A 16,910-nucleotide genomic window follows, 5' to 3' on the forward strand; every position below is an offset into this window, starting at 1 on the left:
TGGAAAAAAATAGGTGATGAATAAAAGAAATATAACATTCTGGCATCATAATGGGTATTTAATAAGAGAACTTCAGTAATTTTCATGTCTTTTTTCACTTCTATAGCAGACATCAACTTGGATATCTCAAAGCCTTTGAAAGCAAACCTGAGTTTTACCAAACTGGATCAGATGAACCATTTTTTAAAGAAGATAAAAAGTGCACATGGCTTTGCACATAGCAAAGAGACCTCTACTCTTTCAGACCCTACACTGAATAAAGATGAGCTTCCAGTCTCCAAATGTTACCATGGAAAGTTGTCTAAACCTAAAGTACATGGTGATGGAGTGCAGAAGTTTTCATTTCAAGAAAACATGTGGAGAGCCATTTCCTGCTTTCAAAAAATTTCTGTCCATACTACTCAGATTGTGTTCTCCATGGAAACTGTCCCCCATCCTAATAAACCATGCCTGTTGGCATCTCTATCAAATCTTAATGGAAGCCTTAGTGTTAAAGCAGCACAAAAAGTACCTGGTAAGTCACAGAAAATGGGAGTGGGGGAGGGAAAGAGAGAAAGCAAGCAAAATGGTTTGTTAACATCTGAAAAATGCATCATTTTGAAGATTTTTATTATGTAGAAGTTAAAAGTTTTAAAGGCCATTAGAGAAGGGAACATTTCTGGTTTGTGACCTTATTGCAGAGATAGTTTTATAACAAATCCTTCAACCCTAGGTATTTTAATGCCCTAAACTAAACTAAACTGTTCTATCCACCTCTTTAGCCACATTCCTACAGATGTTTTAAAACTGTTAATTCCTATTTTCTTTTCACCTAAAATAGCTATGGTGGGACAACAGAGCATCAAGTTTTGTGAACCACTAGAAAAGTGATTCTCAAAGCATGATCTCGGAACCATCAGCATCTCCCAGGACTTTCTTGGCAATGCATATTCTCAGAACCTGCCCCCAACCTACCAAATCAGCCACTCTGGGAATGGAGCCTAGTAGTCTGTCTCAATAAACCCTACAGGTGATTCTGATGTGCTGTATTAAGTCACTGGTAACAATTTATTTAATAAAGAAAAATTGCTGTGGTGGCAGATATGCTACACAAAGTGTAATCGAAACCAAGGTTCTGCTTTGCAGGAATGCTGCAGAGGCATTTTATCAGATTGCAACACCTGGCAAGGAAAGACTGTGTTTCTGTGCCCAGCTGAGCACAGAGGCCTGAACCCTGAAAAATGAATGTCATTGAGGGGTGGAGAGGTGAGAAGTTAACTGGCAGTGACATCTACATTTTTCTCTTCTGTTACCATGACTAAGTTGTTATGTGCTTTTTCACACTGAATCAGAAAGGGTGGGCAGAAGGAATGTGAGGAAAGGAAGAGAAAATGCAACTCACAGGTGGGAAATAACAGTTTTCAATCACAGAAACTGCTACTGTAAAAGTTCAGGGCCCAGTGCCAGAAGTTTTGTTCTGAAAGTAAAAGTAACGAGAGGAAACTATCCTTTTTTTCCACTTTAATATTTAGGGATGAAAAAATGGGGGCTATGAGATAGTACAGGGGATAAAATAAATCCTTAAATTATGTGCAGTTTAGTTGCTTACAAAAAGTAATTAAGTGGCAGCTAGAGTCTGTTCCATAAAGCCAGTTTGGGCACAGTAGTTTAAAAGATAAAGAAAAAAAAAATGTTTTACAGTTGAGAAGTATGAATTTTAGTCCAAAACAGGGATGATTTATTTCTTTCTCACCAGAAATATTTGTGACCAAGCCAGCTAAAAGCTCCCTATTTTTTTTATTGTCTTTAAAGTTAGAAATGAAAAATGTTAGGTTCATGGGACATGAAAGACTATGAAACACTGGACGCTACAATGTCCAATTTATCCACAAATAAATTGTGACCCAGACAACACTGGACCCATTCCCACGCCTTTCCAGTCTTACCTTAATCATAGTGGGAAAAGGTTAGAACTCAAACAGAGTAGAAGAATTTAGACATACTGTATTCCATTCTAGGTCCTTTTTGGTTTTCATTCTTATGGCTTTTAAGTTCGTTTGTTACTCATATTTTAACCACTCTTAATGGTATCTATCCTTGGTAAACATTAGTCTCTAAAATATAATTAAAATATTTCTCTCATTGAGCCATAGTCTATTTTTGTAACTTGTTTTTCTCCCCTTTGTACTAGAATAAAAACATAGCCCTTCTCCTCTTACAATTATGTTCTTAAATCTAGTTAAACACAGAAATAGAAACTATGGCTTTGACCAGGACATATTTTATACAACCCTATTGAGTAGTATCCAGCAAACATTCTACAATAATTATTTGTGTCAAATTAAATAAAAATTGAAGTTAGCCACTTAATAGTAAAAATTTTAATTTGAGACCATAACACCAAAATCTAATTCTTCTCCATTTCAACCTTATGTGACAGGATGCTCAAACAAGAAAATGGCATAGTTAGCAAAATAAATAAAATAATTTAGTGAAATAAGATTGTATTGAGTTCTAGCTATTGCTTAAGGCTGATTTCTAGGAAAATTATAATTAAGAGATTACTACACATTTTTTTAAAATTAATTTTATTTATATTTTTAAATAAAATAATTTAACATTTGAACAACAATTTTATTGTGCAGTTGAATATCTTCAAATTTCATGCTTTGCAGTTTGTATGAAACATAAGCAAACATATTTATATTTTTAAGGTATAGTATCACTAAGTGGTAAAATGTATCCAACACACACATACAAATCTCCTACCAGTAGTCATATTTCTTTTTGTAGTTTTCAAGTGACATCGTTCTGTATTCAACCAAAATTTTTTATAGTATATCTTTGAGCTCAGTGGGGTTAATGTTGGATTTTTATAGTTTGAATCTAATACAGAAATACTTAACTGTGTCTTTGATTTTACAGTTTATATAACTATTGTGACCATCTGCAGCAGCTGCACTTTTCAAATTATTTGCTGAACCCAATTGAGCACAGTGACAAAAGTAGTCATCTCAGATGTGCTATTAAACAGAGAAAGAAAAAGGAGCATTCCCTTGGTACAGTATGGCCATCTGCTGTACAGATGTTATTGTATAGAATGACTTAAGATAAAATAATTGTAGAAAATTTTCATTAAAACCTCAACAATTTGCACTTGTTTATTCAAATCTGCATAGTTCCCCAATGAGACAACACACTTGGGGTTTCTTTGGTTCTCACTCACTTTCTCTTTGATCCTTTTTGATGTGCTGACTTTAATAAACACAGTCAAAAACACTGTGCAAAAACATCATGGAAAAAACTACAAAGGAACAATTATAGCAGCAGAAACTACTCTAATCCCTAACTTACGCAAGCTATTTTTAGTGAAATTTTTTTTAACACTCTTTATGTGACAATGTTATATAAACAAGGAAAAATGGTCTTTTCCAGATGAATTTTAATTTAGGAGCTGAAATAGATTTGTAATGCTAGAGGAATCTTATGTGCTAAGTAATATTTAGAGAAACGCCACTGGGAATGTGTTGTAGGCATGTACCCTCACTCGTCAGAGGTACAAAAAATATTTGAGTTTGCCTATAAATATATTTTTTAATCATTGAAGCTGTCATAAGCTTATGAGAAATATATGGGAAAGGGGATAATAAAAGCATGAAATGAGAAAGTTAAATGTTTTCCCGGAAACATTGTCAATACATTTAAATAAGCTGAAATGCATTCTTTCATGTTCATTTACTCAATTTTAAAACTTAATATTTAAAAGTTATTCACTAAAGTGGTTAAAGGAATTACTGTTTTCATCGTATGAAACAAAATGAAAGGGTTAAATATTTTCCACTTTACAAGGAAAATCTACCAGTTCTTCTTAACCTCTTATACTGTTTTGCAATCCTAAACTATGGATATTTCAAGGGTCTTTTTTTTTTCCACTGCACAGATGCTATTTAGCAGTGACTTATAATAACCAAACTCATATTTCTGCTAGAATACTCATATTTCCCCAACTGTCTTTGGTAAAATGTCCCTGATGTTCTGATTTTAGTAGGTTAATGCTTTTATATTAAAAGTTGGTGCATAATGCAGAAAATCCTGATTGTATTATCACTAACAATGAATGTCCTTTAAAAATTATATTTTATAGGGCTGGGGTTGTGGCTCAGCGGTAGAGCACTCACCCAGCACGTCGAGGCCCTGGGTTTGATCCTCAGCACCACATAAAAATAAATAAACAAAAATAAAGGTATTGTATACAACTAAAAAATAAATATTTTTAAAAATTATATTTTATATTCCAAAATATTTTAAGGCAGATAATATTCATCCCATTCCATAGTTCATTCTTTTAGTAACCCCTTCCTGCCACATGAACAAACAACACAATCTTTTTTGCCAATTGAAGTATATCATTTTGGAGAAACCATAGTGTTATCATTACAAATTGTGAACTGGCTGTGCCATAGGCAGGGTAGGGAGTAAGCTGCACACTTTAGCTCCCCTAGTCAAAATAAATTATGGTGCTATTAGGGCAATGATCTTTAGATTTCAGCAAACAAAAGTACACAATTGAGAACTGTGAAATCGTGGTACTTGAGATTACCTTGTTCTTGCCCATTAAGAGCACTGGTATTAGCAACCCCCACATAGACAAGGAAGAGGAAAATAGGTGAACAAGTTAGATGGCACAAAGGGGGAAAAGCCTACATGAGGCCAATTTGACTGATATTTTAGTCAGAATTGGGAAAAGGCTGGGACCTCTATGTCCAGAGAAATGCCGAGAACTTTTCACCCAGGCAGAAAGCAGTGAGTTGAACTCCTTCTAGTTAAAGAATTATGGTTTAAGTAACTGACTACCCCCACTGCTGTCATCCAGATGTACTTATCTTTGTGTATAAATAGGAGGAGAGAAAGAAAGCATAGCCACATTATTTTTCATGTATACAAAATGTCTCTTCTCATGTTCACTGAATTCAGGACCAGTAAAATATCAAGAACCTAAAATTTCTTTTTGTGTACTGAAAAGTGAAACTCCATCCTTAATTGATACAAAGCGGAGCTCCAGCTTTTCATTCTGTTAACTGGTTCTCCTGAGGAAAAATCTCTTAAGGCATAATCATAGCCTTTGGATACTGCAGTATTTCAGGTTAGCCTAAAGGGAAATAAACCATTAAATTAGATATGACTACCTAAAATAATATATTGCAATAATAAGTCATTTATAACACCCCAAAGACCCTTGTTATTCTAGAAAGAAATAGCATCCCTTTTCAGTGCCCACGCAATAGGAAATGAATTCTTTGACAGTGAAAGCCATAGGACAAACTTAACTTTTAAGCAACCACTGAGGATTGAAGTGGAAGTACAGCTTGTAGACAGCTATACAAATCACTAACGAACCTTAATGAATATTGGGTGTGTGCTTCAGGGTCCTGTCATTTTTGACACCATGTCCCAAGTAGCCTAAATCCAACACTCAAGGAAAGGTGGAGACCTCATTGGGTCTGTAACATCTGGGATTTTATTTGTCATTTTGGCATACCCTGCAAGCGCAAAAGAAAGAGTAAAAGGGGATTATCTTGACAACGAAATGAGTTACTGAATCTTGTGATAATGAAAAGCAGAAGAATTCTAATGCCTTTCTATAGTCCCTGAGGTAGAGGTGCATTTATAGTTTTGTAGAAGTAAAATGTAGACAGGCACAACAGATGGCCTAGAGTCCGTGAAACACGACACTCCCTCATCCTAGGACTGAGTGCCACTATTAATCCTGGTCAGATTCCCTCCTATTACTTTATAACAAGGTTCAAAGTTGCTACTGATGAACTGGCATGTACCTATTTTTTTTTTACCCTTAAATTACCTGGAGTTTACTGAGTTTTTTTCAATGGTCATATTTTTCTGTACATTCTGATAAACCACTGAGGCATTTAAAAAAAAAAGTAGAAGGAGATTCTAGACATTGAATAGGAAATAAATAGAACAGTGAAATTATTATAACTTTTTCTCTCAAAATAATGTTCCATTATTATTTTTCTAGTATGTAAAATAAAATCCACAAATGTATGTAAGCACTGCTGTAATTCTTCTGTCTTCTTAGGCATCACATATAGTGGAGAAGAATCTCAATATACAAGTTTTATTCTTGCTGTAACTGTTAACAATATATGAGTACATAGACTTTGGGGCAGTAATAAGCAATATTAAAATACTACTACCTTGGGGAGGGGAATTTGTTTTCATACCCTCGAAAAAGAGATTAAAAATTATGAGTATTTGGCTTTTTAAAAAGCTAGTCGATTTTTGTTATTTGGGCAAATGATACAGTTAGTTATTCTTTTGTTTAAGCAAATTATTTTTGTGCAGCCTTTTATGTCAATTTTATGACATGTTTTTCTTCTGTGGTAGCAGGCTTATACATTTCTTAAAATGTCTGTTAAGTGATTATTGTTCTTTGATACAGTTTTTGTTTTAGTGCTTGTGTCTATTATATCTGTTTTGGATTCCTGCAGGAAGTTCTTAAATAGTCAGGATAGTAACTCCAAAGCTATAGAAGGTAACCCCTGAGTTGAATCTCTGATGTTTTAATTTCAAGGTTTCATGAAAATGAATACTTTCTATTAAGCAGCAAGCTTGGGCTATCAGAGCGATCTCCTGTGGTGGTGTGGGGAACATGATGTACCTGCCCAGCCTTTCTACAGGGAGATGAGCTCACTGCACAGAGATAACCATCTCTGACTTTTTCTTCTGATTCATCGCTGACCTGAACTCCATTTGAACCTTGTTAGACAAAAAACAAGCAGAATTCCTGGCCCAAACTATAAAATATAATTAAGCCCTTTTGAAATGATGTGTAAAAGAACATTGCTATACCCCCACTTATAACCACTAGTACCACCACAACCAATAAAGTTAAATCAAGCACTGCCTGTAATGGATTAAAATAATAAATGTTCCTGGATTTTAGTGTTTGAAGTACTTGAAGAAAACAGGCTCCCAGCAGCCCGGGTAGCTGAATGTAGGAGAGACGTTTATTAATGACGAGTTCAAGGATTTGGCCTGTTTAAGATCATTACTTTCTGTTTACCGTGTGTTACGCATCTCTTGTATTTTTACACAGCCCACATGTGTCCACACACAATAATGAAAAGCTTTTTTTCAACAAAAGAATTGTTAATGGTATAAATATGGTTCTCTTGGGGAGTATGAAATCTTCATAAGACTCTGCTCCCTTCTAATGAGTAATGCAGTGCAGTTATTATAATGTTCCATGTAAATCCACCCTCAAATCTTCCCCCTGCCTAAATTAGCCTATTTCTTGCTATCAGTTTCAGTTACCAAATTACAAATTCTTTGCTAGAAAACTGTTGGCCTCAGGTCATGTATATTTTAGAATCACATCCCATATCTGATAGGGTGGAAAAAAAAAATCAGTGTTTTTATTTTTTTCTCCAACTTTTAACTCAAGAATTTTAAAGAACAATGCATTTCTCTAGATTTTGATGCATTTGTATAAAAACAAGTGATATAAATTTTATATACAGACATTAAAACAATGTTCTTGGACAGTAGAATAAAAGGCCTTTGAGAAAACAAAAGTGTTATCAATTAACATGAGACTATCTCATGGTGTACAATGTCTTTGGAGAGGTTTCAGCGATAATAATTAAGAACTAGAGACCTTTATCTTGGTAGCCTCATCTTTGCATCCTAATGATAGCACCTATTAGTTAGTATTCAGTGAAATGAACACATATTGTTAGAACCCCAACCCAGGACTGTGGAAAAAGAGATGGTTAGAAGTAAATCTGTATCTATCACTCTGCTGCATTTGTGGCAGCATTTAGTTTTGCCTGTGGTCACAGCAAATTGCCCTCTTATCCACAGAAGCCAGTAGGCTATTTGCTAAGAAAGTTGCTGGCAAAGCAACCCTGGCAGTAATGAGTGACTGAAAAAACATCTGAGATGTTCTTTTATACCCTAGCTGGTCCCTGGACCTGTGGCTAAATTGACATAGCACAGCAAGACTGTGCAAGAGAGCTGCAGACAGGAACAAACATTTATTTACAACCCTGTTACCACTTGGTAAATGAAACTACTAAGAGCTAACTAAGAGTCATAGTTTTTATAAAGCAACATAGTACTTGAAGGAGGCTGACAGTCTGCATCCCGGCCCTGCTACTTACTGGCTAGTAGCTTGTGGCAGAAACAACTGTGTAACTCATCTCCCAGATGAAGGCAGGATTGATTCATAGGGCTGTTCAGAGTATTAGATGACATAATCTGTGCAGAGAATCCTACATATTGGTTGGCACAAATTAAGTGTTTAGTAAATACTGGCCTTTATCTTCTTTCCCTTCCCTCAACAGAGTCACAACACTTGAATGCTAAAGTCATAGAAAAGTAAATTTTTTAGCTAAAACTTATCTTAAAGGCAATATTTTTCTTTATCAAGAGCACTTTCTATCCTTTTCTTCCATAGACCTTATAGTCTAAACGCATTGAATTTAGGATAGCCAACTGTACCAATCTGATACGATTGTAGCTAAAGATAAAAATATTTATTCATTCCACAGCCCAGTGTCAGACAGACTCATGATTTCAATGCTCTGCAAGATACTAAAATTATCTCATGGGCCACCTAAGTGTCAAGGAGCTAAAGCCCACTGGGCTAGTGTTAATTGCCTTGTTGAGGGAAGTAGAGAGAGTAAGCATTTGTCCAAGGATCATTGGGGTGGGGGCGCGTATCATGGATTGAACCCAGGGTTGCTCTACACTGAGCTATATCCCCAACCCTTTCTATTTTTTATTTTGAGACAGGGTTTTGCTGAGTTTCCCTGGCTTGTCTCCAACTTGCCATCCTCCTGCCTCAACCTCCTGAGTAGCTGGGATTACAGTTGTGAACCATCATGCCCAGACTGTCCAGGGTTATTCTAAAATAAAGTGAACTTCTGATTTCTGGTATTTCTATTATATCCATGTTTTTAAAACTGGGTTATGTAGATCAAGATCATTTTCTAAGCCATTGTAGTAAATTACTTAGCAAATCATTTTGCTTTCAACATTAGATTTATACCAATTCTATCCATATCACTGACCAACAAAGTTTGATTTAGTAGCAGTTTTTTCATGTAATTAAATTAACCAGCTTCATTCATCTCAAAGCTTTTCAAATATGTATTTACTGTTATTTTCTCTGTAAGAAGGTTGTTATATGCTCTCCAATATGCAGTTAGATATGTGACTGCATTTTTTAAAAACATAACTGCATGGTCCAATCAAGTTCTTTTTTTCTGATAAACTGACAAGAGTATAAAAACAGTGAGCATGGTGGCATTTTGGAGGAGAATAAAGAGGCAAAGCATAAGCTCCATCACCCTTTGGTGTTTTTAGTTTTCTAGGGTTCTAGAGTTTTAAATGTTTTCACAGAAAGTACCTTTCCTAGACAAGGGCCAAATACAACTAGGCAACTCAGTAGACATTTCACAGGTAGAAATTTTCCTGTTCTTTATATGAAAGAAAAAATTCCTCTTCTGCCTTCTAGTTATTTTACCATTTTCTTACATCTAAAAGATGAGGCCTGGATTAGACTAGGAATCCCAGCTTTTACTAAACAGTGAGGACTGGGTAAAAGTCCCTAAGGACACTGGAAGTCCTGCCTAGGATAAGTCATTAAATACTTTGAAAAAGAGACACTAGTAAGTGGGCCACCCAATTTGGCTGTCATTTTATGACTTTTAAGTTACTTTGTTGGAGAGCGCTGGCTTCTCTTATAGCTCACATCAGACTCCATTGAAACATGTTCTGTTATGTTTTGTTCCATATATCAATTATATCCTGTATTTTATTTTGTTATATTAACAGATACAATATATTTGTATAAGCTTATTACAAAATTGAATATTATCAGATCAACTTAAGCATTCTGATTGGGGAGGTAGAGGTTTTTTCGTGGTTACAACACACAAGTGTCATTTTTATGTCTTCAGAGTGTTTATTTGAATGAACTAGAAATTGAAAGATTTTATTTTTGAAGGATTGGTCACATCTTTATGGATCATAGTTTAAAAAAAATTTCTCCTCTTTGAGGCATCTCTATGCAAATCAGCTTCTGGATGTTTCTAACACATGCTTGCTGATTTTCTAGTAGCCTAAGATTGCTTCCAGCTGGATAAAAAAATACCTGGATAGGCTTTGCTAGCACATGTTGTCACTGAGTACTCTTTCTAATGATATACAGAAGCTTGATTTAGATTGCATTTTGCTCAGTCAGCATGTAGAAAATAAGAGCCTTACTTAGAGAGTCTAGTATGTACTGATGATGTGGGGCTGGCAGCGTTTTGTAAATATTTTCCAAAACAAATGGTTTGCATTTATTAGTCTTCTGAAGGAGTATTTTAAAGGTCATGAAACTATTTGTTCCTTGAACTAGATTTTTATACTCAATGAAAAATATGTCAGTATGCAAACAAAGCAAGATTCTATTTATCACACTAGTTGTTTCTGAAGTTACTTCTCAATGTTGCTACACCTCATTTAGTTTAATTAAATATATGCCATTAGTTTTCTAAAACTGAAATTAAAAATATAAACACAGATTTTTGAAAGAGGTCAGTGGAAAAATCTAGCAGAAAACCATTCTGCTGAATGAAAGGAGGTAGAGAGAAGAGGTTATGTCCTTGGTCAAGATGACCTGATCACACAGTTGCTGAATACAACATGGGATCCTGGGACAGAAAAAAAAAAAAAAAAAACTTTAGAGGAAAAACTCATGCAAATCAGAGTTTTACAAATTAGTAGTATTACTGTTAAATTACTGACTTTTGAGAAAGAAATACACTCTAGTTTGATGTGAGATATTAAGGGAAGCTTGGTAAAAACCTAAAATTTATTTCAGAATTTGAAGTTTTAAAAAATGACTGGATTCATAATCAAGTAAGTATAAAAGCTTTCAAAGGGTAAGTAATAATTTTACACCTTAAACTTTTGCATTATTTCTTTTTTTATTTTTCCTCCCTCTTTCTAATTTTTGGAAATTTAGAGGGGACAATTAAAAGTAAAGAAAACGTCAAGAATAGCACCTCAAATGCCTGTGTACCTACAGCCAGAACAAATCTAAACATTTTATCAGAAAGAACCTTACAAAATTATTCAGCCTTTCCCCATGTTTCATTGGTAAGATAGCTCTATAACTTTTATTTGTGATTTTTTTTTTGTCCAACAACATATTACTCCACTGGGAAGAATAACGCATGCCTTAACTCAAGTTCTCTTGCCATGTATACCAGATTTTAAATGTGCAAGTATCCAGTGAACTCTTGAGTATTGTCTGTGGCCCCAAGTTTATGTGTGCAGTGAAATAAGGTTTATTTTATCCCAAGGAAGATATTTAGTTATGTTTCCTAATGAAAAAAGCAAAAAGGAAGAGCTGCTTTCAGAGTGGGAGAAAGGAAAAAGGAGAATTAATAGCCCTATCAGGCCAGCTTTCAGAGTGGGAGAAAGGAAAAAGGAGAATTAATAGCCCTATCATGAGTCCCAGAGATTATTTTTATGATAAAAGTATAAAGTTGGTCTTCCATCCATAAATCACCCTTTGTGAAATTTATAACCACTTTGTTATTCATTGATCACCACAGTCTCTTACTACTGATCACTTATACCGAGATTAAAACCACTTGAATATCTTTTCCTATTACTATGTTGTAGCCTTTTTGAAGTGTAGCAGGAAATATTCAAAAAAGAGGTAAGACAGTGTTTTAAACTGAAAAGCTTATCCTTGCAGATAAACCTGTTTGTGGTGCTACAGATATTCAGGTACCCTCCTTGAGGAGCAGTCCTAGTAGGTGGGTGTGTAGTAAGTGTAGCAGGCAGGGACAACACATGGGGATGAGTTGAATTTATCTAGTAGGCTCAAAATTGAACCCTGCCTTATTTCCTTGTAGGTATATGGCACATGGTAAAAGAAGGGGACAAAAGGAACCAGGCAGGGCAGTTTATATCTGTAGGTCATAGATCTTCTTGATGTATTTGGGCAGTGCCAATTTTCTGTTTCCTCCTGGCATTATTAGTATGTTAAATACTAATACTCAGTTCTGTCATTGTGTTTAAACAAGCCTGTGATAGTGCAAATAGGCCTGAACTTCAAGACTAAATGATTACAAAATGTTAGCGTGAGGGGGGTTATTGGGGGAAAAAATAAAAGGGATCAGAAAGAAAAAAGGAACAGCAACTCAATTAAATTGAATAAAAGAATTGATAGCACATAAAGTGAAATTTTAAAAGGTTCAAAATAATAGAATTTATATGGAAGCAATGAAATGTTCATGTTCTGGAACAGTTCTCATGTACTCAGGAATTAGTATTTTTATCTTCTGTGTGTGTGAGCACACCGGCACACGTGTGCACTAGGTATTGAACTCAGAGACACTCTGCCACTAAACTATATCCCTAGTTCTTTTAATTTTGTTTTTTTTTTGACATAAGGCCTTCCCAAGTTGGTGAGGCTGGCTTTACACTTGCAATACTCTTGCCTCAGCCTCCCAAGTCATTGAAATTATAGGTGTGTGTCACTATACCCAGTCAACCATCAGTATTGTAAATGTTCTTTGTTTTTCCCCTGGTTCTTACTGAGATCTCAGAACTTGAGAGAGAATCTGATGCAAAAGAAAATTGTAAATTATTTACTTTTTCTTTATATACCCAAGGTATTATATAATCTGTGAATTTTGTTTCAATAATTAATATATGCATGCATAAATATTAAGCTGAAGGTGATGTAGAATGTCCAGTTGTCTTATACACAGAAGCATAGAGTAGCACTTGTTTAAGAAAATAAGTCTGGTTGTGGACACTCCACCAAAAAAAAAAATTATCTTTAAAGCCATGAGAATAGAGAAGTACACTGAAATAGATTAGGGAGAGAAGAATAGCAGACTAAGGATTACCTTGAAAATCCCATTGGTGGGGCTGGAGTTGTGGCTCAGGGATAGCAAGCGCAAGGCACTGGGTTTGATTCTCAGCACCACATACAAATAAATAAAGATCCATCAACAACTAAAAAATATATTTAAAAAAGAAAAAAGAAAAGAAAATCCCACTGATTAGAAAATGTCCATCAGTTGGGATGCTTAGGATGGCAAGTGGAAGAAAAACAACCAAAAGTGAGTTAAATAGTATCATGAAAGAGAAAAGTGCCAATCCAATGCTGTCCTCAGGTACCACAGCAATCATTAGGTTTCCTCCTTCCACATTACCCAGCTTCAGCTTTGGGCTCCAGTTATTGGTACTGTCTAGCACCTCCAGTATCGTCGATTAAGAAGCAAGAAAGGTCATTTTCCCCAAAGTAGCAGTATACCTCATTGTAGGATTTCATGCTTATCTCTGAACCAAACCAAACTCCAGTGAATATCAAACATGAAATTCTATAAAATGTTCCCAGTCTGGAACATAGCAATAGCTGGGTCAATGCCTGACACAATACACAATTACAAGGTCCCTATCTCAGGCATACTGTGCATCCTCCTGCCCTTCTCAGGACTCAGATGAGTCTGGCTCACTTTCTTCTTGTTGTTTCAGACTTCCAAAGAGTTGACCAACCATTGGCTTCCTAATTCTGTCACAATTTCTTGAGATTTCAGTTTCTACTTGCATAGTTCGAACATTAAGTGCCCCCCAAAGGTCCATGTGTTAAAGATTTGCTCCCCAGCCTGGTACTGTTGGGGGGTGCTGTGAATCTTTAGGAGTCGGGGCCTTATCAGAGGTCACTGGGGGCATGCCCTTAGAGGAAATTTTGAAACTCAAGTCTCTTGCTTTTTCTCTTTGCTTCTTGATCATGAGGTGTTCCCACAATGATGTGCCACCTCACCATCTGCCCGAAACAATGGGGCTAATCAGTCATGGACTGGAACCTCCAAAACTGTGATCCAAAATAACCTTTTTCTCTTTATAAGTTACTATCTCAGATATTTCATCATAGGAATATGAAGCTAACATGCTACCTTTATGTTTTCTCTCCTGATAATTTCAGCCATCCCATTCTCTCTGCCCAAAGTAAATAAAAATAGGATTCATATAAGGACAGGGAAATGTTCATGGGTTTAGCAGTTCACACAGTGACACAAAAACTTTCACCATTTCATATTTGTTTTTGTAATAATTCAAGTCTGAAGATTTTTTTCATTCTTGCCTTAATGTCATCAGTAAATACTTATACTTGCATAATTTGAGGGAGTTAAGAAGAACTCCTTTCATCAACCCTACTTAAATTCCTTTTTGAGAAAAGATACATAACTTTCAGAGTATATAAAAGGCATGATGACACAAATTTTATCATTCCAGTACTAGAATTCTCTAGACAAAACCTAAGAAACTGGATATACAATATCAGTATTTTGAAGTAGTCTCTACACAGTAGAAACGTAGTAAGATATAGTGTGTATTATGTTATGTCTGCATAGGTAAGATTTTTTTTCATATGCTTACAAATAATCTTGTATAAATGAAAGCTGCTATAGAGCGAGATAAGATAATCTCACTCACTTGTGTGCATCAGAAAAAATGTTGTTGAGCTCACTCTTAAAGAAACTTCCAGAGATAAATATCAGCTCTTTCTGTTAATTGTCTTTTCTTTGATAGATAATTACTATTCCATAAACTTGCCCTTCATTACTGGTGATTGAGCTCAGGGCTTCATGCATATCAAGTAAGTACTCTACCACTGAGCTGCATCCCCAGACCTTTTTAAAAAAATTTTATGGGTACATTACAATTATATATAATAGTGAGATTTATTATGCCGTATTTGTGTATGCACATAATTTTTTTTTAGAAAGAGAGAATTTTTTTAAATGTTTTCAGTGGACACAACATCTTTATTTTATGTGGTGTTGAGGATCGAACCCAGCGCCCCGCGCGTGCCAGGCAAGCACTTTATTGCTTGAGCCACATCCCCAGCCTGTATGCACATAATTTGATAAATTTAATTCCCCACTCCCTTTTTTTCCCCTCACCTCCCCCCATCCACTTGCTCTATTCTGCTGATATACCTCCTTCTACTATATTATTTTTTCAATTAGTACATTATATATATACACACACACACACACACACACACACACACACACACACATCTCTACAGGATAAAAATTGTGGTATATTCATATATCACATAGCATAATTTGGTATATTTCATTTCCCTGTACTTCCCTGTGCTTTCCTCTCTTCCCTCCCTCTCAGTCCCCTTCCTCTATTCTGTTGGTGTCCCTTCTATTTTTGTGAGATCACCTTTTTTAAAAAATTCCTTCTCGCTCTTGCTCTCACTTTCTTGCTCTTTATCTCACTCTGTCACTCTCGCTCTCTTGCTTGCTCTTTCTCACTTTCACATACAAGAGAAAACATTTGACCCTTGACCTTCTGAGATAGACTGATTTAGCATCATATTCTCTAGTTTCATCTATTTTTCTGAAAATGACATAATTTCATCTTCTTCAAGGCTGAGTAGAACTTTATTGTGTATTTTCTTTATCCATTCATGTGCTGTCCAGCACCTGGGCTAGTTCCTTAACTTGGCTATTATGAATTGTGCTTCTGTGAACATTGGTATGCATGTATTGCTGTAGTATGCTGATTTTAGTTCTTTCTAACACATAAATACCAAGAGCAAGATAGCTGGGTCATATAGTGGCTCCATTCCTGGTCAAAATTTTGAGGGTTCTCCATACTGCTTTCCAAAGTGATTATACTAATTTGCAGTCCCAACAACAATATATGAGGTACCTTTTCCCCCACATTCTTGCCAGCATTTATTGTTATTTGTTTTCCTGATGACTGCCATTCTAACTGGAATGAGATGAAATCTGAGTGTAGTTTTAATTTGCATTTCCCTGATTGCTAAGGATGTGGAACACTTTTTTACATGTTTTTTGGCCATTTATATTCTTTTGAGAAATATTTGTTTAGTTCATGCCCATTTTGATTTATTTTTTTTTCAGTGTTAATTTTTTTGAATTCTTTATATGTTCTAGATATTAATCTTTTGTCAGAAGAGTAAGCTTATACTTCCCTGGACCCCATGATACTGTTAATTGCCAGTGAATCCAAGGCCTCAAGCATGCTAGGTATACATTTCCACTAAACTATAACATCAGCCCTTTTTATTTTATTTTTGAGACAGGGCCTCCCAAAGTTACTCAGGTTGACCTTTAATTCACAGTCCTCCTGCCTCAACCTTTTGAGTAGCTGGGATTACTGACTGATGTGAAGCACCATGCTTAAGTCTGTTTTTATAATCCTGTTACAACAATTTCTGGATGATGAATTGATGTGTTTCATTTAGCAGATATTTACTGTTGAGAAGTCAGGAAATGTAATGCAGTTTTCAGGAAGTTATGACTTATTATGAACCTTATCCATAAAGATGGTTTTGATTCTTGAGTATTTTTTAACCTATTTCTATTTCTCTTATTTTCTGATTTTTTCCTTTAGTCTAAGTGAAATGTAACTTTGAATAAAGATAATTGGGTGAAGAAATGAAAGTGTCAGTAGCACAGTAGATTTGTTTAAAAATTTAAGAGATTGATTTCCACAGTAGTTTTTAAACAGAAGTCTTCAAGCTGACACTTTTGTGGGTATGATGCCTTCTGTGCAGAATTAAAAGTTGTGTATCTCATTTCTACAGTAGGAACATACAACATTCATGAAGTTTTCAAATGTCCATGGAATTGAAAAGTCAGTGTGAATACTATGAACTGTGTATGCTGTGGACATAAGGTGTTTTTTTAATCTTTCATCTTTTTAAAGGATCAAATAGCATTAGAAAAATAAGCCCTGTGCATTACACACTTGGTCTGGTGAAATTCAATATTCACAATGTCAATTTAGAATATAAGCTCCTTGGAAGGAAAGTGAACTCCCACTCTTAAGTTTGCATCTAAATA

The 16,910-nt window shown here is 35.3% G+C and overlaps 1 protein-coding gene across 3 annotated transcripts in view; it reads left to right on the plus strand.

Annotated features, from left to right (window-relative positions):
* Nucleotides 1-16,910, plus strand: part of Vps13b (vacuolar protein sorting 13 homolog B) — a 736,334-nt gene that overhangs the window by 572,193 nt on the left and 147,231 nt on the right. For all 3 annotated transcript variants that reach the window (XM_076835849.2, XM_076835851.2, XM_076835850.2), the window contains exon 36: nt 107-514. In XM_076835849.2, the coding sequence (XP_076691964.2) occupies nt 107-514 (408 nt within the window). The remainder of the gene's footprint in view (nt 1-106; nt 515-16,910) is intronic.

Source organism: Callospermophilus lateralis, chromosome 16 (genome assembly GCF_048772815.1).
Source record: "Callospermophilus lateralis isolate mCalLat2 chromosome 16, mCalLat2.hap1, whole genome shotgun sequence".
Lineage (NCBI taxonomy): Eukaryota > Metazoa > Chordata > Mammalia > Rodentia > Sciuridae > Callospermophilus > Callospermophilus lateralis.